We start from the raw sequence: 23,859 nt of genomic DNA, 5'->3' as shown, positions 1-23,859 counted from the left end.
GAACTAACAAACGCTTTTTATAACAAAATTTTCCTCTTAATCAACAAAACTTTATCAAGTTTCAACCTACCACTATAGCCCCCGAATTCGACGTTTAAACAAGATCATCATAAATTGATACGGTAGTTTTGTTAATACATGTATATCAAACCATTTTAAAAGCTAGACTGACGATGGCACAGTTTCTAACTCGAGTAAGAATCCAAATTTTAGAAAGTGAGAACGATCCCAGCAATTCACTTTCTCTCTCCCCTCCTCCCTGCGCAGGAATTACGTAGTCTCCCAGTCACTTGGGTATCAATACGTCTAAAAATATTCCCTTTCGCCCTTGGCCTCGGAACAGGCCCCCTCCTCGAGCATGCGCACAAGTGACAAGAGATCACACTGCCTACTATCAATTTCGATAAACATATTGCTCCATTACTTCCCTAGGGTGGTATTTGTGACATCGCCAAAGGCGGAAAAGTAAATAGAACTTCAGAAAAGGTGTGCAAATACGATCGATAAAATATAACACATCCGAGAACAAACATTATCTCTTTGGGTAATTTCCAATTTCACGTAGGAATGTTTCCGAAATTAATAGCGTTTTAAAAACTACAAATCATATTGTGGAATAGTTTCATGAATGATTATGGTAGGTGGCATAAAATGATTCGTAGGTCTTGTAGACCGTCGCCTTCATAATTATGGATGACATTGAACGTTAAAAGTGAATTGCCGATCTTGCCGAAACCAAGTAAAATTGAGTCCTATATCATTACTTGTTCACTTTTGCTTCCCTTTTATGCACACCTCTCTCGATTTCTGTTAGGCCTCTGTGGCTCTGTCGAACATGAAACAAGAAAAGTTGGCTTTGAAATTGGCTCCATGGGATTTGTATACTGCAAGGGAAAACAAATCAGACATCAATAAGAAGTGACTACCTCCTCCTCACTTAAAAGAATTCTGGACGAGAAACTATAGAATAATTAATCCTTACATGGACTATAAATGTTGATTATTCTTTACTTCTATACCAAAGTTGGTTCCATTCCAGAGACACACCAACCCCTGCCTCCCCCCCCCCCCCCAACAAAAAATATCCACACAATATATGCACATTTTACTCTACAGATATCGTAAACTAAGCGGTTTTCTGACATTTCAGCATTACTTTACGGATACTTTTTGATCCGCCTTGGCAAAAAAAATTTCACTGCACACGTTTAGAGGGGCTATTCAGACGTGAAACAAAGGCCATCAAAATTGATATCATTACGCTTATATAGCTTTATCTGTATTCCTCTCATTCTCTTCGTTCTTCCGGCTTTTCTATGACATCACTAACATCCATTTCCTGCCACATCGGAGCTTACAATAACGCCTAAGAAGCCAATGATAAGAAAAATGAGGGAGTCGCAGATCACGTTTACATGACTAACTGTTTAACTTCAAGTTCATTTTCTATTTCATCTTCTCCTGTGATGATAATTAAAGCTTTAGATCCGAGGTCGAACCTCTCCGTAACAAACCGATCTCACCCGACAAGATTTCAAGGACCTCTTGATTTAAAACCACCGACTCAAAAAAAAAAAAAAGGGGGAGCCAAACGGCGAACGGATGCTTACCAGAGTCTATGACGTCAAGCATGAATTATGAAGATTTGTCACATGATTGGCTCAATCATCAACCAATCACAATACCTTATTCCCAAGGGGGATTCCCGTTTATTCAATTTAGTTGAAAGGAGGATGAAGGGGACTAGAAATCTTCTCAGAGTAGAGTTGTCATAGGATGCAATGCTGGAACACCGGGAATGTTTCTCTTCAATGGACTGAGAGCATAATAAGAAAATCTGATCAATAATCCCTTGAAGATCAGTAAAGTTGTCGGAAACATCAAAACTTATGAATTCAATCCAATTCCGAAGGGGGAAGAAATGCCTCTTTTAAGATAATGAATTCCTGGTCCTTTAGGGGTGATTTGGCAAAATTTCAGCAATCACATAATACTATTACCCCTCCGCCGTTAAAATACAACTGTAAATGGTGACAGATTGGTCGACCCTAAGTACATGCAAATATGAAACTCATCAGCTATAAACATAAGATCTGAAAGAAATATTGATATGTATAAGCAGCGAACCAATTCGATTGGCCTATTTGGGACTCTCCTTCCAGGCACTGCAGGTATGACAAGCTGTCAACAATTATATGCCGATACCTGAAATGGCTTTTTCCCGCAGTTGCCCAATATTATCAAAAAAAGTCAGGAGATCGCAGAATGGGACAAGAAAGTTTGATTAGGATTTTAAACGCATACACACACACTCGCCCTCCCCCTAAAACAGCAAGGTAGCAATCCATGTAGCTTTTAAGTAGAAAAGAAGAGAGAGAGAAAGATGCAACTTATAAAGAGCATCATGGTGACAAAGTGAGAGAATGGACGAGAAAGAGAGATAGAGAAAGACAAAGTAAAAGACAGAGACCGAGAGAGAGAGAGAGAGAGAGAGAGAGAGAGAGGGAGAAAGAGAGAGAGAGGGAGTTTAATCTAAATGTAGTCTTGAGAGGGTAAATGGAAAATAGAAATAAAAGGATACAGGTACAGATACATGTAGTAGGAGAAAAGGAAAATTGAGGAACAAAGAAATAAGAAAGAAAAAAAAAAGGGAGATAGAGCAGAAGAAAAGGTATATAAATATTATGATGACATGAAAGACATAAAAAGCAGAAATGAGGAACAAGTAAATAGGCAAGATAGGAAGAGAGACAGGCACAAAGAAAAAGGGGATCATACAAAGAGGGGCAAAGAACTTCCATAAATGTTTGCAATAATTACCGTTTATTTATTGAGTAACCTTGCAAGAAAATGTATTTAATAATTCCATGCATGACTATAACATCTAACAAACCTAAATGATATAAAAGACAACGGCAATGCTTTCATATACATGTGTAATTAGAAATTTTATTGGCACAACATCCAAATGCATAGATTACAAAATGGCACTTTTTAAAGTTTCAATATCCAATTGTGATTCAACTAGAGGCTCTAAGTACTGTGAATAAATTTGCTGTTATGAGTAATTCAGAAAGCCACAAAAGTTCTAAGAACTTATTTTTATTATTATTATTCTGGTTTTTAGTTTAATTTAATTTCCCACAAATGGTGAATTTTTACTGATTTTAAGCTCAGAAAACAACTCAGATATAGATGGAATGTTACTATCAAGCAACATCATTTGTACTACTTGATTAAAAATAAAATGATTTAATGACAATTTAAAAATCCCTGCTGCTTTTATGGAGTCATTGATTCAATGAGATTATAAGAAACACTAACATTATGACCTACACAGTACAAACATTAATTAATGTGATAAAAACTGAGATCAAATTGTAATTGGATAAAGGTTTGAAACAATATTTCAGGCAATAGTAAAAGTTGCCTTTGATTTTATAAAGATTATTTCTCCACTTTGTTTTAACATTCATATGGTGATCAAAAGAATTCAACTACACAAAGAAAAAGATTATGATAACTTGAAATACTTATGCTACAAGTTAGGATAATGTAGAAATTCACTAAACATAGCTACAGAGTAGAATTCATAACAAAATTGAAAATTGATATGTTTTTAAAAAGAAATTTAGAAGTTCTTAATCTAGAGTCATTTCATATTTATGTTAACCAATCGTTTCATGTAAGTACATTATCATGGGCGAACAACTTTTTAATTCACTTTTATTAATTCCATTCCAATGATTCCAATTTATCTTCAATATAATTTTTGATTGTTAGTCATTAATCTTCAAATTTAAATAATAAATCATTTTATTCAAGATTTTTGTGAAGAATATTTTATTCAAAAGAATGCAGAATAGTAAGAGTATCACAGAATCCTATTGCTTTCCAAATCCAGACATTTCTTTTAGTATTGCTAGGATCTGAACAGTCACATAATTGAATTGAACATTAATTTATGCAACAGAAAATGACCTTTCATAATTTCAGAGGATTTAGGGAATAAAACAACCCTACTGTTTGTCGCGGGACCTAATCATCTCTCTGGTATTGATAGGAGCTGCAATAGTTGCAAACACAGGAGTCATGGATCTTGATGTTGGTTTCAAGACTCTCTAGCTCCTTGGCCTGTTCCTCTACAGAGGTTGGTTGACATAGAAAGGTGATCATCTGCATGTGGTAGGTGCCTACAGAGCATCCGGTGGGGCATTTGAGTACCGGCACCTCAGAGTTGCACCCCTCCATGCTGGGAGAGGGGTCAGTGAGGGTGGTGGGCGTGGGGGCACAAGCTATGGATAAAGGAGAGTGGTAGAAAAGAAGAAGTCTTTGAGAATATTGGCAGATAAAACAAAAAAAGGGAAATGGGTATGGAAATTTGGTAATCTCTTTGGTCTATGGGTGCCATATTAACTTTCAATTGAATATTCGATACCTATTGTTTTGTCCTGAAGTAGAAATGGTTACATGCGTTGTATAGAATGTTCCATCAGAAGATATGTTGAAGCATAATTTACCAGATAATGAGAGATTGAGAACCCCAAATTTGTCTCTTGAAAGTTTATTTGGGACAATTGTATGGGACAAAGACAGATCATTCAAGCACTACTTTGAAAGATGATATGAATACAAATTATGCTTTATATGACATTATAGTCACTCAGAAATTGATTAAGTACCAGTTAGCACATGTAGCCATTCTGGAAATATAAGATTGTATCCTCAGGCAAGATTTATCAAGTGACATCAAGTCATAAGATATCATAAACATATGGTTCTTAATGGTTCTGGACAAGGTCTATTATAAAACATAGATATTCAAGGTGCCATAGTTTTCAAAAGAAATATGAAAATTTATTTAAAAAAAAAAAAAAAAAATATGCATGAGATTGATTATACATACTGCAGTTCAGACAAGGCCTTGACTCTATCACATCCTGGGAGTCGCAGATCTGGTGACGCTGCTGAGATCCTAATCCACAAACACTGCCCTCTGGGATACAAGACGTCCAATCGCTCCATTCACAGTTCACCAGTTCTTGCACTACTGGCAAAACTAGAAATTTAGGAGAAAAATCGAAATGTGAGGGATAATCAATTACTTCCTGTCATCAACTATAATAAAAATTCCTCTGTATCATGCAGATGTGTTAATAGTTAATACTATGTAACAGGAAACAAAAATGTAATACCTGTTGCTAACTTGAGGCGAAACATAATGCACTGTAATATGTACTGTACTATGAATTGAAGTATTACTAGTCTTCTGTACAATTTGAATGAAGGCACATAAATTTATGACGCATGCTAAAAAATAATTTATGACGCATGCTAAATGTAGGCAATAGGAAATTGAGGGGCATATGCACACTATAAACAGTTACCCATATTTATGTACATAGTTTTCTATTGTTAAATGTTATATTGTATTTTCTATCATTTGTATTTTCACTGTCAAAAAAGCCATTGGAAGCAAAATTTCTATGTAATGTTTGCACGCATGGACCAATAAAATAATCTTGAATCTTGAATCTTGAATCTTGATTTGTTCCCTAAAATGAACAATCTAAGATCGATAAACATCAATCAATTAAAACTCAATAAATTAAAATTTGTAGAGAATGACGCCCTGAACATATATGTTTTGAAATAATCTCACAGAAATGACACAATTAAAGAACAAACTAGTTTTAAAATGATGGACCGACAAAAAGTATTTTAGGGCTCACCTCTACTGCACATGACCTTTATGAACATAAGATAAAAACAACACTTAGGAAATCGATAGCAAGATAGGAATAGCATAGAGCATACCACTTTGTGATTGGCTGTTGCACAGAACATGGATAGGAATGTTAGCTCTGACATCATCTCCTTCTGGGTTACGAGAGAGGGCGACCTTTGAACAAAGAAAATTGGTCATTTATGATACAGTGTCTTTAAGAATTACTTAGTAATCATTTATACCTTATCTTATTTACCCAGACTAGCCACATTAATATTAATACTGCTCTTTATGCCGACATTTTGTGAAAAATGATTTATTAAGTATGAATATTCAAACCTGCTAAGCACATGTACATAAGCCCATTTCTATGTCAATAATCTACAATCTATAATCTGCACAGACATGTACTGAAGAATAAGGTACTAACGGTAATTGGAAATTTTCAATAAAAATCATGCAACCAGGAATAAAACAGAAAGATGAATAATATCTTGAAAAGAGTACCACATGTGCAGGGACATACATACATGCACACTCAATATCAGTATTACCGTTTTTTTAATACAAAATCTAAATAGATGTGCATACATGTACAGTAAGTGTAAACGGTAATTAAGCACTAATGCAGAACAACATATTCCTTCAAAAAGTTTGCTTTGTTCAATAAGAAATCATAAATCATAATATTTCATGGCACATAACATCTCTATATACCAGACTTATCTGATTAATAATGTCACTTCTAGCCAGTATGAGACAGATTAGGATCAATAATCTCACAATTAGTGTCATAACCATCTGGGTGTGGGATGACATATTAATTACAGAAACGTCTGCGCGGTGCATATCTTGCCCGTTCATGTTGTAAACTTGCTAATTACAAACACACAGTCTTTCCACTATCCCCAGTAGAATCGTTTCTAGGCAGGTTTGTTATGACAAGCCAGATTTGTTAAGTCCCACACATGTGTTTATATTCAAAACCCATGTGTGTGCTTCTTAGATATGGAAACCCTATGACACAGCTGGTCACCATCCAGCGTTACTTTTCCAAAATAGGTTTTTGAAGTATTTTTCTCATATAAAGTTCATGAAAATTACCAAATTGATGTATTTAAAGAATTTTCAAACTGATTCATCTCTTGTGACGTAACTGTAAAAATAGACAAGTAGATGATGTGTCATACATCAGGCTCATAAAGGTAATTGCATGACACTTAATTCAACTACATATAACACTTCTTATTTTTTCTTAATTTTTCTCCTCGGATTGTATAAAATTCCAATAACACAAAGAAAGAATGGCTATATAGTTCCACTGAGAAAGAATGTTTAAGCGTGCTAAAATAAAATTTGATTCTTCTGTTTTATTCTTTTTTCTGTATTTTCTACACAGTTCAAAGTGGTGAGATGTGTATGCCTCTGTTCAATGGTTTGAGTTTAGTCAAATAAAAACAACAAACAAGTTTCCTTAATTACCCTTCATTTCAATTGGATCCCTCCAAAATTTCTTCCTGAACAATCAACAATCTCAATGTTAGAGGGTACATTCATTGAAATACATTATAAAAGACAGATTAGAAAATTTCATTTCTATGAGAATTCTTTCCAGAACTATAAGTTTATTTGTCAATGAAATTTTCAAAGGCTTAAAGCCCCAAAGGTTAATCATTATTTGTCTTGAATGAAAAAAGAAAGTGGATTAATTATGCATAATACATTATATTTCGATCAAGAACATTATGGCCCGAGGTTTATGTACGTCATATGATGCGTTTTGACGTTTTTTACAAACTTGATTTGTAAAAACACGTCAAAACGCGTCACATGACGCACAAAAACCAATGTTTGTCGACAAACCTCCTTTGTGAATTCGGGCCTATGTGTTTTTACTCAGAAATTTACCTGATAAGTTTTTGAATTTGTTTTAATTCTGACAGTAGTTCATTAATACCGATGGGAAATTGCCAAAATTACCAACACTGATGATTTTTAAACAGAAATATTTCCACACTGTTTATTTGATTGGTTTCCCTTACCTATTTTGGAAAAGTATTGCTGGATGGCGACCATATCCCACAAATGATAAATAGTGACTGTAAACAATAGTTAATTTGAAACACACTTGGATGGAAGGGATGGGGGTTCACATCCCCCAATTTAGAGGGAGGGGGTAGCATGTAGAAATATACCCCCCCCCCCATTTTTCGTTGTAATATTACTGGTTTTAATAGTAGTGAGCATTTCTCTTTAAAACAAGCTATTAAAAATCATGTTTGGAATGTCCTAAAATAAGTCAGATTTTTTAGATTAAAAAAAAAAAAATCCATCAAGCTATCAGAATGTCTGAGGGAGACAGAAGATAGTTGTCTTACCTGGATGGCGATATTGTCAGTGTAGGTCTCACCATCAAGACATGGTGCTGGCACATAGCGGACTGCATTAAGATTAAACATCTCATTGATGCCTGCGGTGTCTCCACTCATGTAGACTTGGTTTGTAGCCAGCAGCAATATATTGGCCTCTGTTCAAAAAGCAACATAAAACATTGCCAACTAAAGATTCCAAACTATTTCAACATTTGATAGATTTCTTAGATTGCAAGATCAAAACAATTCATCATAGGAACCAATAATTTGTTATGGATGGCAGTTACATGGCTCCACAGCGATTCCAGACTGAACAGATCTTTCCATTTGGGGTAATGTAATATTGTTTGGTCTGTCTTCTTATCAATACTAGGCACCAATTTATATAGTGCTTTTTCTACTTGATACACAGCACTTTGAGATGCCATCCATGACATGATTCAGTATTAGAGTTTAAACATATACCAAGTTACCAAGCAGTGACAATGTGGGTTCAATAAAATGCATATGGTATTAGAATAGATATATCTTCAAACTGTGTTCAAATTGTTTAACTGTTGGTGAGGGGGGAGCCGTTCCAGAGTTTGGTGAGACTGGGCTATAAAGAAGAAAATGAGATACTTACTGAGTGTTCCTTCCATACATGTGAGCCTAGGACCAACAGGACAACACAGAAGGTTATCTTGACAGTCGCTGTGATACCTGCATTCAATATCCACTTGATTGTCCACTGTGGGGTCTCCTTGGATAGGACATTCATCTAGGAGAGAAATCATTTTTAACAAAAATATAACGCAAACTGCGAAAAAAGGATGGGTGATGTATGGGTCATTCCATAAAGTTGGGGCAAAAAAATATGAGTGTTCATGTAACGTAGGTATGAGATCTTCTACTACAAACGAAAGATGAAATTATCTGTTGAAGATTTTTATGCATGAATGTATAGTAGTGCTCTGCCAGAATCGTTCCTGTTTCAGTTACTTTTCATCAAAATCTTTGCTTAATTCCCCTTTTCGTTTTTTACCAGCGTTACATGGATACCATGCATTAACTTTGGGTCCATTGAGCAAACATTGTTACAGTTGATAGAAGAGATAGTTTCTCACTTCTGGTATGTCACAAAAATTGCCTCAACTTTCTGGATGGACCCGTATATGGGTACTATACCACCTAAGGAAGGATGCTTGACAGTCTAGAAATGTGGTTGTGAAGAAGAATGGAAGAAATTAGTTGAAAGGATAGAGTTACTAATGAAGAAATACCGGAGAGATAGAAATGAAGATAGGGATCCGAGGAAAACAATCTCAAGACAGAAGAAAAACTGCATGGGAAACATCTTAGGGGGGGGGGAGCAATATGTGTATGCTTTGTGACGTACTGGAAGGGAAGATGAACGGGAGAAGGGCAGTAGGTATACCAAGAACGGAGATGGCTGGTGTCCAAACTTGAAGGCGACTTATGATATAGGGCAAAAGAAGATGGAGATGGGACTAACCAGAGTATGTGTGTGGAACCCCGCCTCCCAGGCAGAACACCCCAAAAAACGATCATGCATTGTGTGTACGATCTACTTATTGAGCTGAAAGCTAGAGAATGTAAAATGAAACGAGATGTATGATATTTTGCTATGGAAGATGATTTGTATTTTACCCGACTGCTAAGAAAGCAAGTATATGCTTTAACAATTAAAAAAATAGATCTAAACCCAAGCCATTACCAGATACCTATTTACACCTGGGTGGAGAGTGACAAATGTGGACTAATGTCTTACCAAAGGACATTAGTGTTAGGCTGGATTCAAACCCTAAACCCTAAGGTTTGAGAGTCGAGTGAATGAACCAAGTCGATCTGCTAGTGCCCGTCGGAGAGGACTTAAAGCCATCGGTCCCTTGATTGCTTACTTACAAACACCCACATGCTTTCTTGGCAGTCCGGTTAAGCAAACTAATCAATCAATAAGAACAGTTGTAGAAACGGTAATAGAAACTTACACATTGCCTTCTGACTGGTGTCTGGCTGTACGGAACCAATATCTGGTGTGACCGTCAATGATACCGTCTCATCCACATTGAATCTTCTTAAGACTGCTGTCTGGTTAATGCTCAGACTAGAGGACTCCGATACGCACATCTCCTGGGGACGAACGACCACTGGCATGTAAGGCATAATCCCACCTCTGATCTCAATGGTCACCAGAGTGCGTCGGAAGGGTTGAACTGTAACACATTAAGACCAACAAATGAAGAAAGGTCAGATGTCATTGTTTCACATAATAGACCGCTGTCCCTCTCTCTTTTTTCTCTTTCAATGATTTGTGCTTACTCCAGATTTAACTATATTAAGCATGCATTACATAATTAGACGGTAATCAGAGAAAGACTGAATACCATTTTGGGAAGTTTGGTAGAAGAAAAAAAAAGCATACATAGAAGGAATTTCTTGTGTGTTATTATCCTCACAGTATGATCATTGTGCTGTATAACATTCACATACTTGATAATGAGAATTATTTGCTAAACAAAGCAATAACAAAGCCTAATCTCATCCAACCTAGTTCTAGCCATCACAAATTTCAAAGCAGTGTATGGTTTGGTTACATTTGTGAAATCCCTAATAGCTAGTAGCCCTCACCATTCCCATAGAGCAGCTGAGAGGCAGTGGATGGCATCCTGTAGTCCACCATCACCACTGTCCCTCCATACAGGGGCTCAAATGGTGTGAAGCGTGCTGCTGCCAGTGCTTCAAGTACCATGGGAACAGGCCCAGCGATAGACAGGTAGGAGGAGATTCCTTCATGCTGCCCCATGTGATCGGAGTAGATGCGAAGGCCATCGGGGACCTTCATGGTGATGATGCCGTGTTCAGCGTACAGCTTGACATGGAGGATACCTGAGGGAAGTCATGAGGAAGAAATGAGAGGAGGAATCTTAGGATATGTAAGAGGGGTAATGATATACAGGGCTAAGCTCTAGAATTTTAAAAGAATTTTTTCAAGCTATGATCAATTGTAGGTGCCATTGACAAGAAAGGGTTCAGTGGAAATGTCGGGATAATGTGAGAGTTGTCATGGTCTGCAGTGGATTGAGATCTACTTCTACTTCTATGGTAATACTCATCAACGCCTGTTCAGCATCTAGATGAGGTAAACGCATAGTTGTAACGAGTTCCTAAAAAGGAACTAAATTGTTTCAAGAGCCACCTTGAACTGCTCCAAAGAAGGCAGTTCGACGATGATCTGAGGTAGCTCGTCCCAGTCCTTAAGTGTCCTGGGGAAATAACTAAATTTGTAAGTGTCCATTGAAGAGCCTAGTCTCTTATATCGTTGTTGTTGACTCCTCCTTGTAGTTCGCTCCCTCTGGACTTTAGATCAGCTGGTTCTGGTTGCTACACCAAGGAAGCCTGAAATCCCCCAAAATGTTTACTATGTAATGTTCAAAACCAAGATCAAGCAGCTAGACTTTACATGTATGAATGTTCATAGCAAATGCTATAGCAAATTCTTTACACAAAAATCATATCGCTTGCATACGGGAGAGTGTGCAGTGGTCTGTTGTCCTTACCTGGCACCACCGCTGCATCCTCTACTTCTAGATTGGAGGAGAGATTAAGAGGGTTGTCCACAGAGCCTTGTCTCATCATCAGTTGTCTTGGAGTCAGTTCAAAGGTCGGATGAGTAGAGGCAACATCAGCACACTGGTGCGTGGTGTTGACAGCCCATACGACCAGGGTATCCACAAGCTGAGAGGAGTTGGCTTTGTACATATCAACCTAGAGGAGTATGATGGGTCGGGTTTGAATATTTATGTTGTGATGGGATGATCAAAGATATTACACAAGAAGGTATTGTACTAGTACAAAGTGATGGATCCACTACTTCTTCTAAGCATCAATAATTATTTTTTGTAATGGTATCTACAAACTCACAGTCTTCCTTTATCATGAATGGTCACCTTTTTAATTGTATTACAACAAAAACATATAGTGAGCAGCAAAAATGTGATGTATTGCAGCAACACTGGTACAATGGAAGCCTCACAGTAACACTGCAATACTGTATATAGCACAGTATTTGCCAGATGCAATGTGTTCTAAAATTAATTTTTGTTCACTAGTATTTTCAATGTCAAGTGATAGCTGATTCCTAAAATATGGTATTTTCTGAAAATGATGAATCCAAAACTGAGACAAACTCAATCCTTTATGGCTCATCTTTCCTCTTATTCTAATGAAAGGTCTGTATATGTTTGATGGGGGGGGGGGGGGTCAATTAAATTGCACCCAATATCAAATATTATCTCTTCAATGGATTTCAGCACCAAGCAATGTCAGATACTGGTATAATAATAATTTCTGTAGTAATATCAAACACATCTTTACTGAAGGATACATTTGAAACACTTCCCCTAGGTTTACCTGCACAGTAACCAGACAGACATCCTGTACACCATCCTTGAAGGTCACCTTGATGTTGGTAAGCTCTTCATTGCACTGCTCTATGGTTTGACAACGAGTGTAATTCAGACCAGTCGAGGGAAATTCCACAGTTGCATACTACAAGAAAAACAAGATAACAACTCTAATTTAAACTACATTTGACAAAAAGCTTAATACAATGAGTTATCATCATTCTTTGAGTAAGAGCACTTTCAGGAAAAAAATTGAAGACATAGTTTCAGTAATTTCATGATGATTGAAGCAAGTTTGTGTGAGTCATGAAGAAAATAATTGGGACTAACCATCCAAATGACACTATCCCCTTAAACGATCTAATCAAGTAACCATTTCAAATATGAAATATAATAGTTTGAACATAAAATCACAACATGTATTGTTTATGAACAATTTCTTATAAATATACTTTTGGAGCGGGACTGCACTATTTGTAGCTACTTGCGCCCTCCACATAGCAAACCATGCCTAAGCGGTGCCTGTTGGTCCCCCATGAGGCCTAATATAAAAACTTGTTGTACTTTCTTATGTTAATTGAGAGCTGATTTGATGAGATAAACGCCTGTCAGTGACCATGCAGAGAGGTCTAATCCCTCCAGGCCAAACTAGTGCAGATAGGCTTTATTGAAAGCTCTCTCTGTCAGTAAAAGACCCATATTGATATGTTTAATGATTAGTACAATGCATGCCCCTGCATCATGAGAATCTACTCTATTCACACCCCAAAGTTAAGTCCATTCTTACGTTGGATTCCACAACAGTCAGGTTGACTGTGACATTCTCCCCCAGATGATACTGAGGAGATCTCAAGAGAACGGTATCGATGGTGACAGCACGAGAGTCCAATTTGAAGTACGTGAAATGATTACTGGAGGAGGAAAGAGAACACAGGATTGATTTACATGTATGGATATGGAACTCATTTCTATGTGTCAGGTTCTTTAAGCAGGACTGTACTACTTGTAGCTACTTGCGTCCTCTTTATAGCAAACAATGCCTTAGCGGTACCCGTTGGTCCCCCATGATCCTCTTTTTCTTATGTTAATTGAGAGCTGATTTTATGAGATAACCACCCATCAGTGACCTTGCAGAGAGGTCTAATTCCTCCTGGCTTAGCTAGTGCAGACAGGCTTTAAGCATTTTTTTGACAGGGAACTAGCAAGTGATACCTTCCCCTACAGATACATGTACATGTATATATCCAGTGTTAGATTAAAACAGATGAGGTAACCAAATGTAATGTCAAAGTGCAAGAGAAAGGAAATTGAACATCAACTTTTTTCAAGCCTCCAAATAAAGAATGATTATTTGAATATTCTCAACCCATCCAAACAAGCAAAACTGCTTGTATACCCCCAAAAAAGTGAGTAGCTAATTCCCCAAATTTATATATATTTTTGTCATCAGTTAATCAGCAAGAAAATTTCAAAGGCCGACATTAACAACGGAGTATGAGAAACATATATATGTATTCTATATATGAGGTCATTTATATGATATTCTTATCCCATGCATATGCCCCTTTTGCTATATGACAGTGCTTTACAATATTTTTTTTCTAAGAATTTCATATCAATTTCTCATGTGTGAATGAGATCGTATTCCTGGCAGGTCAGAGATGCTGGGACCCCACTCCCCCTTCTCATGAGCAATATTTATCACATACAGTAGAGTTCTATGTAAATCACATAAGCACCTTTTGCAATTCATTTCTTCTTTACAGATTATATACAAATGTGAATGCCTGGAAGTTCTTTATTCTCACGATGTAACGAGGCTCTTGGGGAGCTTTTCACTGGCGTTGACAGCGATTCTGGCAGACCACTCGCTCACAGACCGAGTACCTTTAGATTCCTGGCAAGTCAGAGGTGGTGGGACCTCCTGGACCCTCATCGTGACGGTACTGGTCCAGTTAGAACAAGGGGATGACAGCCACCAGGGGGGCATCACGCGGGGCCACCAGGACCAGTGGGTGGAGGGGAAGGGGTACCAGAATCGGGGGTACCTGGTGGGGGTAGAGAGAGAGCGTATTCAGAAGATGATTCCATCAGATTGTGACAGAAATAATGAATAAAATTACAAGCTTCTTCTACTATCACTACCACTACCCCACAACTACTACCACTAATACTTCTATTACTACTTTTAACTCAGATAGCCATTATACAGCCAGGTGGTCAGATATGTACAAGCACATTATGTATATACTTTCAAGGGGAAAATAGGCAAATTTAGATTAATGTAAGAATCTTTGGCAAGAAATTCCTTCAAATTCTCTGTAGAATGTCACCTTTAATGAACCAATATAAAACTATGAGTCCAAGTTTTGAACGAACTGTCAAATATGCTTAGAAGTATCAATCAGAAATTAAGATAGGAATACCTGTACCTGTTAGTAGACAGCCAATATGAAATAATTGTGATATAAACCATTTTTCTTTTTTACACCATTTCCTCCTGCAGAACTTACCACTGTGGCCAGATTGTAGGGTAGTGTGCATCCTCAGGAGGGGTCATGGGGTCATGATTCATCCAGCTCTTTGCTGGTACAGGCCAGGAAGGTGGAACAGGCCAGTTAGAACACCAGGGTACAAAGGTCAAAGTCGCTAGGACTTCATTGATACCCTCCAAAGATCCTGATTGCACATGAATACAAACAATTAATCATTTAATACTTCATGTATCTCTATGTTAAAGGATTTGTATTCCTATAACACAATAATCAACTTTAAAAAAAACTGTAAGAAATTTATATTTTCATAACTTTTTGCACAGTTGATTCTGATTAACTGGAGATAAGAAAACTGCAATCATAAGCAAGAAGGATACATCTACTGGCATACATATATATATTTCCAGGTGTAAGCTGATCAGCCGATACACTATCTTTGAATAAAGCCAAATATTTGTGACTTTCTCATCAGCATGAATTTGGAAAGACAAAGTTTCTTTTGTATCCATGATACAAGGTTTATGAGTCTACTGTTTAGTCTGTTCAGTAATGCTCTTATCTTTATGTTTTGACTAACTTATTTTCTCCTCAAGACTACTAAACAAAAATCATGGTTTCAATGGATGAATATCAAAACTGTAGTAAAAAGGAGACATAGTTAAAATAGTCTCATGGTCTATGAAAACTAATATGGTCCATGAAAACTAATATGACACAACATTTCTTTAAATGACACTCTCTCAATGTTTGTGGGTTGCTGTGAGAAAAATATCATAGCTCAAGAAAAAAAATAATCTGCCTTACTAAAAAGGAGTAAATGAGTCTTAATCATTTCTAGTTTTGTGCAAATGACCTCCAAACACTAAATAATACAGACAGAAACTAAAAAATAGACCAATACCAATGAATGTCAGCACTTTGGCCCCGTTGTTGTTTTCTTCCAGGTCAAAAGGTCGATTTCCAGACTTGAATGTACCAAAGCGCTGAAGGAGCTGATACACCTTATCAGGTGATATATCTTCAGTGTGAATTTCTTCTGTCTGTAATACACAAAACAAAAGTAAACAATAGATTATACAATGTACTTTACTTTGCTACCCACTTAACTGTGGGTTGTAAGTGTGCTACATGTAGATGTCACATGTATGCATGCTAGTTGATTCATGTAACATTTAAAAGGGCATTGCCTGATATATCATTTTGAAACAATTTCCCTAAAAAAAAAATTACTCCCCAATGCACGTGCTCAAGACTCATCATGAGTAGAATGCCTTTAAATATTTTCATTCGAAAAATATGTTTACTCCATCATACAAAATTCATAAAACTTGTTACCAATAACAAGTTACAGTACTACCATGTTTATATGCTACTGAAGTTGTGCCATTGGATAGGCTGAGAGCAAATTTGTCATAGAATTTTAGCATTTGTTATTGATCAAAGAGTTTTATGAAACAGGTCCCTGGGTAAATAAAGAATTAATAGTAATAGAACGATATGTCTTACAAGCGGTAAGAACACCACATCCTGTCTCAGATCTTGCCTGACCCACAGGAGGCCACCTTGGTCAAGACGAACGGTCACCATGTACGTCCCCTTGATGCCATCCCCATCCATCACTCTCAGATCGTGGAACACATAGGGTCTTCCTTGGCTGGTGGTCAGATTCACTGGAACGGACTGGCGAATTTTAGGTGTAGGTGTCTCAGGTCTGGAAATGAATAAAGTTGGTTATGGTACTTCAAATTATGGAAAACTTAATCAAAATGTTAAATACATGTAATTACTGCAAAACCAGAAACCTTCATGAAGAGAAAAACTTCCACAAGTGTTGATAACAACTACTCTCTAAGCAAGAAAACTTTGTAGCGAATGACAACTAGAAAATTGTCTTAATTCTTCTTTAGGACTCTGGACCACTCGCATATGTTTTGGACAGTTTCATGCATGCAAAATCCTAACCCTAAACCTAAACCTTGATTAAGACCCCCATTATAACCCTAACACTTAAACTAAACCTTGATTAAAACCCCATTATAACCCTAACCCAAAACCCAACCTAACTTTAAATTCTGTTATAACCCAGCCTAAACCTATTTACAACCCAATTGGAACCCTAACCATACCTTTGATGAAATTATGCCAGAGCAATTGTTGCCAGACGATATAAGTCAAAGCACCAGGTGTAACAACCCATGGAAGAAATGAATAATGAACCCTTCAGTTTTACTCACCTTACTTCTGAGACAACAGACTGAGGTTTCATGAAGATAGTATGGAGGGGATGGATGTGAATATTGAGTGGTTTCTTGAACATTGATGGATCATCTTCATTGTTAGGGTCAATGACATGGATGTCAAGGCAATGCTGGGCAGCAGACGAAGGAGCGGCTCTGAAAACAAAGTGACATATCAGAGGTCAACATCATGACAACACCACTGCCAAAGAAGAGAGAGTGCAGCTAGTGCACAAAAACAAACAAACACACACAGACAAACCGATCATCCTAAGGGCATATGATCTCAACCAACAGCAATTTTGTACTTACATGTACAAACTTAAAGTGATCTTCACAAAAAGATTTAAAGAAATTTAGTTAACTTATGGTCATGCAAACTTTATTAGAATCTTGAACATTTTTGTCCAAAGAAAATATCAAATAACATGGGAAGGAGATGAGCTGAAAAAAGAAGCAAGCCGATTAAGATCTGTGTTGATCCGTGTTGCGATCTTCGGATGCCTTAACAATATAAGAAAGATGATATTTCGCAGATCAACAATGGAAGAACAAACGTATTACTTGGATAGAACCTGAACTTACCTCAAGACCAAGTTTCCGACATCACTGGGGCTCAAGGACTTCAGATCTTCCAGGGTCAGCTGCTGATCGCCACTGAATATTTGCCAACCATCAGGTAGACTCAGGTGACAATGGCAACCTTCAAATAAAAGCAATTAGAGACAAACATTATGGATGATTTGACATTTTCTACAATTACAATTGCTCTGGGATTTGTTCTGTAAAAAGTGTGTAGTTAGAATTATGGTTGCAATTGAGTTTTAGGTCAGGTTTGGGTTAGGGTCATGGTTAGGTATATTAGTAGGTCCAGGGGTGAAGTAAGGTCTTCAATCAGGGTAGGAAATTGACTGCGAAGCAATGATGACAGGAGCATCATGTGTTGTACATGAAATATGTCAAATGACTAAATGGTTACTCCATTCTCTACAAATCAATTTCTGCTAATCAGTTCAACAAAGTTTTAAAAAAAGGTCTTTTATACATACACCAATTAAGAAAGTTAAGGCAAGAATATATGTGGGAAATAAGCATGAAAGTTTCTGTCAGTCAAGAAATTTAGACCTTATAAATAACGCTTTGCTTGGGAAATATTTGCTTATTTTTCTATATAACTATCACGAGTTTGTATGAGATATATTCCTAATAACTTGATGGAGTCACTGAGTTTGGACAGCATCAAACTTACCATCCTCCCTATCACAAGTCACATCCTTGGCACAGCTACAGAGGGCGATAGAGAGGTCGTTCCACTGCTCATCCTGGGCATCATCAATCTGGAAGTCCAGTTCAGTGTCACTGTCTTCAAGGCCAATGATGTGCGCAGCCCCATCAATGGATGGTGAGGCGCTTTTTGGTTGTACGTTAATGGTGACGGTGCTTGGCTCACTGCGACCTTGGTCATCTTCCACGTGGTACTGAAACATCATGATCCCGACATAGTCAGTGCCAGGCCTATGAGAAATCAATTGAATAAAACATAATACATCCATTTACATTGCACCTATGGCACAAATATACTGTCGTATGCTACTATGCTTCACAAAGTATTATATTATAACTCCAGTTTTGGTCGAGCTAACATGATGAATTAAGGGCTTAAGCAGTCAACATGTTCAAGGAATATTTTCTTCTTCCCAGGTACCCATCCATTTCTCTCACCTGGGTCTAGAGAGGCAAAATGCACATTCATGTCTTGCCAAGGAATGTTAAGCCGCGACAGGGATACAAACCATGTACCCTGTAATACACAGTCTACTGACTTATTCACTAGAACATGATACCTATGCACTTCTATGTTAACTACAGTCAAACCTGTCTGTAGCAACCACTAAGGGAAACAAAAAATGTGGTCTTTGTAGACTGGTGGTCACTAAAGCAGGTTTTACTGCATGTATGTACATAGGCAGCAGGAATAAAGATAATACACCAAAACAGATTATCTATTTAGGGAAATACATCTATGAACTTCAACTAAAAATTGGAGACTTAATTATTCTGAACTTACATAAACATGAAGTCTCCGGCCTGATCATTCAGGAGGACCACATCAACGCCTTCTTTTGGTGTTATGAAAAACCGCAAGCTGTCTGCCAACTCCTCATTTTCACGAGGACAAGCAGTCAGCTTACCAAAGAGGGCAAAGTTCTCATGGCTTTTGTAAGAAGCCGGTAACGCTTGAAGATTTTCAGAGGCTGAACTTGCTGTGATGGAAAAAATAAAAGAGGAAACAAAATTAACCCTATAAGGGCCAGGTTCTTTTAGTACTCTCTCAGCTGGAGAGGGGGGGGGGGGGGAGGGGGTTGCACCAAACCCACTAGAATACCATCATGGAGTGACAACAAACTTGGCAGATAGGATAACTTATAATGAATATGCCAATAAAGTTTCATATCTATATCTCCAACAATTTTTTAATCATAGCTGATCAATTATTTTTTAGATTCATTCTCCATTTTGAACAAAATATATGGGTACTGTCCATTTTGGATGTGTGCAGATCAGCATTGTTTTCAATGCTGCAGTAGGGCTACTGCACGATATCAAGTTTTAAAAAAATGGTATCCATGATAACATGCATGAGATTCAAGCCTATTTATAAGTCCTGAAATTAGGTCAGAGCCCACACACAAAAACAAAAAATCCTCAATCACATTGTGGCGTTTTTTTTTTGTTTTGTTTTTTTTTTGGGGGGGGGGGGAGGGGGAGGGCTGGGGGCGCAGCAAAGAAATTATAAAAATGTACCCAGTAATAAAACGATAAGTCTCAATGAGGCTTTTGAAGAAATGGTAAAGAAATGTCAATGAACTCTTCATTTTGATACTTGATAATTCGTTAACACACTTTTGTTTTGGCAAGAGGTAGTATTGATTGTATGCAAATTTATCAGCTGTTTATTTCATGTTGACAAATGGGTTCAATACACTGCTTTCATTTCATGTGCCGTGCCGATAAGTATTTGAGTACATGTCATTACTTGATCATAAAGAGCCCGATAAGCCGAGTTCATGAACAAGATAAGACAAGGATGTGGTGATTTCTTTATTTTTTCAAGTACCCACTCAGCAATAATTCTACAAACTCCTCTAATGTATTTGTACGATATGACATGATTTCAATGTTATTGACTTGGAAATGAACGACAATGACTCATACTGAAATCTGAACAATACTGATGATTAGCAAACATCTCCATTCAATTGCACTTTTGAAATTACTTGTAAACATAATACTTTGAGAGACTTTGAAAGTTTCACACCATTATTGGCCTAAAAAAAAGGATGTGTATTGCCCTTTGCGAATGACCCAAAAATCTTGAAATCTATGGTCGGCTTTTTAAAAATGTATTAAAGCATTCAAAACAGAGAAATATCAACCCAAAGAGGGAGGAAGAAGAAACGAAAAATATATGAAAATATATATTTCCGACCGACCGACCTATGTTTAGGCATCTAAAGGGCAATACTTTTTTTTAAGGACTTATGGTAAATAGTTACAAAAGACTTTATCCACCTAGATTCCTGAACAGAGTCAAAGGCATCACTTTTTTTTTTTTGGGGGGGGGAGCTTTAACCTTTGTGACAATTGGGGGGGGGGGATGATTTGGTTCAACTGTGAGAAGTTGCTCTCTCTGAAGTTTCTCTCTGTCGTCACTCTCTCTCTAGCTCTGACTCACTTCAACATCAAGTAATAATCAAAACCATTTGTATAGAGTAACCATCAATAAAACCTGTTATCAAATTTTGACAAAATCTGCATTCAAGAAACAAGTAATACAGCGATATGTTTCAGAACAACGATTTCAAAACAAAAGGCCATTTGCCAATTGCCAAAATGTCATACTTTACAAGTACATCAAAGGGATTTATATATTTTTTTCCATTACAGCTACAGTTGAGGACTTTTAAATGCTGACAAGATCTATACTGGCAGTTCATTTTTACTTTAGATACGTTATATATGTTTATATACTACAACATAGATGCCTAATATACTTTTAACTTGTTGAGTAACTTACAAATACATTCCAAGGCCGAGCAAACAGCTACACAAGCTGCTAAGAGAAGGATGACTCGCATCATGTTAGACAGCTCTCAAATACTACGAACTCACAAAATCATTACCGGTCCTCAATCAATCCAGTTGAAGAGTGAGTAGATTAACCAAAAACACAAAACAACCCTAGATCTACGACCTGTTAGATTACGCAGGTGTCAGCAAAGTTTTTTATATGTCATCAGAAGAGAAGGACATGTACCTGGAATTATATCTTTAACGGCCCGCACTGTCAACAGTCTTGAGAGTTATAAATCAATGTTAATGATCAAGCGGCATACAAGTTAAACATCATTAAGAGATGATCTTCAAAGGAAAGCAATGAGCTTTGATCGCAGAGTTATTTATGCAGATTTAGCATGATCAGGCCATCATGAGGCCTTGTTTTTGTTTCTGTTTTCCTTATAAAATATAGAATTTCCAGGATTTGCTGAGTCTGAACTGGCTAAAATGTCAAATTATTTCTCTACATACTCAACAGCTTTAATTATATAAACTTATTTTGGCATAGATTTAAGTTGTACACATTCTTGGAACCAGGATGATGTAATAGTGCAATTACACATGTAGAAAAAAAAGGGGGAATTAATATTGAGTATAAAATGGAAGGGGGGAGGGGAGGAAAGCAGAGAAGGGTAAAGTAGCCTTATCATTATTATTAAAGTGAGAGTGAGAGAGAGAGAGAGAGAGAGAGAGAGAGAGAGAGAGAGAGAGAAAGAGAGAGAAAGGGAAAGAGAGAGAGTGAGAGAGAAAGGGAAAGGGAGAGAGAGAGAGAGAGAGAGAGAGAAAGAGTGAGAGAGAAAGGGAAAGAGAGAGAGTGAAAGAGAAAGAGAAAGGGAAAGAGAGAGAGAGAGAGAGAGAGAGAGAGAGGGGGAGAGAGTGAGAGAGAAAGGGAGAGAGAGAGAGAAGAGAAGAAATATTAGATTGTATTCTGTATCTGCAACCAAATTTTAACTGTAGGCCTTATCTATCCAATAAAAAACAAATCAATATTGAATATCATTTTTTATAAAACAGTAAATAAAAACAAAACGCAAATATTTCAGGAAATAACCCCCCCCCCCCTCTTTCTGGTGGAAATACCCCTTTTCTCCCACAACCAAGGTACGTGCACTGTCAAGCTCATAGGACTAGAAACAGGATTAACTTTTTAGCAACTAAAGCCATAATTATCATCCAGTGGTGATCATATATCAGGAAGTTATCACACTGTTCTGACCACTACATGTTTTGTTGTTGTTATTATTTTGCTTTCAATTGATTTGTTTCACATCCACTAGTGAGTAAAATTATGTACATGTAGGTCAAAAATGGGGGGTGCCCTTCACATATTTCACTTATGAAACTGACCTGATTGCCTTCTGATATTAAAGGTATTACAAAGTTTTGGGAAATTTTGAAAAATGGGTGGATAGTGATTCTTTACAATTTGATATACCAGTATTTGGATGCCCCTGTGGATGTATTAAAGAGAAGGTTGAGTTCTGGGAAGAGGTTAAAAATAATTTGTGGGCGTCATCATTCTTATTATGCAAGTGTGGAAGAGCATCAGATAAGAGATGTTCCCTGAAAAGCATGGCTCTTCAAATGCCTTTATATTCTAAATATGTCATATAACATCGTAAAACTCGGGGGGGGGGGGGGTAGGATTTTTATGCCACGTGTTCGTCTAGTCCCATATACATCTTTCTGTGTACAGTGTTTGTAACTTTACTAAGACTTGGCCAAATTTCTTATCATTTTGATGATTCCAGAACCTTGCAATACATACAAAGTCTTATATGCTAGATGATCAACCTTTTCTGGTCAATTCCACAACGTTTCTTTCACAATGCAATCGCATGACCAGAACTCAACTTCATCTTTAAAAACACTAGAATCTTTAGCCCCTAAAACACTTCTGCTTTTGAGAAAAATTGAATATAAAGATTTACCGGTGCTCCCGGGAAATTTTGATAAATTTCAAATAGCTCCTACAGCCGTCCAATGGTAGCTGCAACCATGAAATTCTCAGAATATGTACTTGTGGTATATAATTTCTGAACGGGAATAGCTAATCGGTCGATTTTAGTCACGAAACATTGTTTTATAGTTCAATTAATATCTTGACCTTGAGAGGGATCTATATAACATATTGTGTTTATTATTTACAATTTCATAACTTTAGAGTTGATTTTGACCGCGACAACGATCAGTGAATATATTGTAGGATCGCATATGCTTCCAATATATTCATTTGAACCAAATTCACGACCCCATACCAAAACTTTGTATTACCTTTAACACACACATTGTTTCTTTATTTGTTTAATTCTAGTATCTACTGATTCATAACTTTTTTATGTTGTTATTTCAACTGATGAAGCCATATGAAACCAAGTAAGTAGCCCAGAGATGCCAACCTCTCAACAACAAAAAACAGACTGAATATCCTAAAACTCAGATTTTGGAGAGAAAAAACAGATTTTCACAAAAACTTGACACTACCACTGGCGCCCTTTGGCC

General features: G+C 37.0%; 1 protein-coding gene across 1 annotated transcript; it reads right to left on the bottom strand.

The window, feature by feature from the left end:
* Positions 1-2,805: 2,805 nt before the first annotated feature.
* LOC753895 lies at positions 2,806-21,524 on the bottom strand. The gene is made up of 19 exons (XM_030972946.1): positions 21,317-21,524; positions 19,307-19,502; positions 18,488-18,753; positions 17,824-17,941; positions 17,236-17,394; positions 16,508-16,712; positions 15,903-16,041; positions 15,020-15,185; positions 14,315-14,554; positions 13,294-13,417; positions 12,514-12,651; positions 11,661-11,868; positions 10,732-10,989; positions 10,092-10,316; positions 8,726-8,860; positions 8,107-8,255; positions 5,818-5,902; positions 4,907-5,059; positions 2,806-4,295 (listed from the first exon to the last, which is right to left on the bottom strand). Exons 1-19 carry the CDS (start codon positions 21,378-21,380, stop codon positions 4,039-4,041), a joined length of 3,285 nt encoding a protein of 1,094 aa, XP_030828806.1. The 5' UTR covers positions 21,381-21,524; the 3' UTR covers positions 2,806-4,038.
* Positions 21,525-23,859: the final 2,335 nt, after the last annotated feature.

This window comes from Strongylocentrotus purpuratus, unplaced genomic scaffold, assembly GCF_000002235.5.
Source record: "Strongylocentrotus purpuratus isolate Spur 01 unplaced genomic scaffold, Spur_5.0 spur5_scaffold_6, whole genome shotgun sequence".
Classification (NCBI taxonomy): domain Eukaryota; kingdom Metazoa; phylum Echinodermata; class Echinoidea; order Camarodonta; family Strongylocentrotidae; genus Strongylocentrotus; species Strongylocentrotus purpuratus.
The sequence above is the reverse complement of the archived record's forward strand: the minus strand, read 5'-3'. Positions and strand labels throughout refer to the sequence as shown.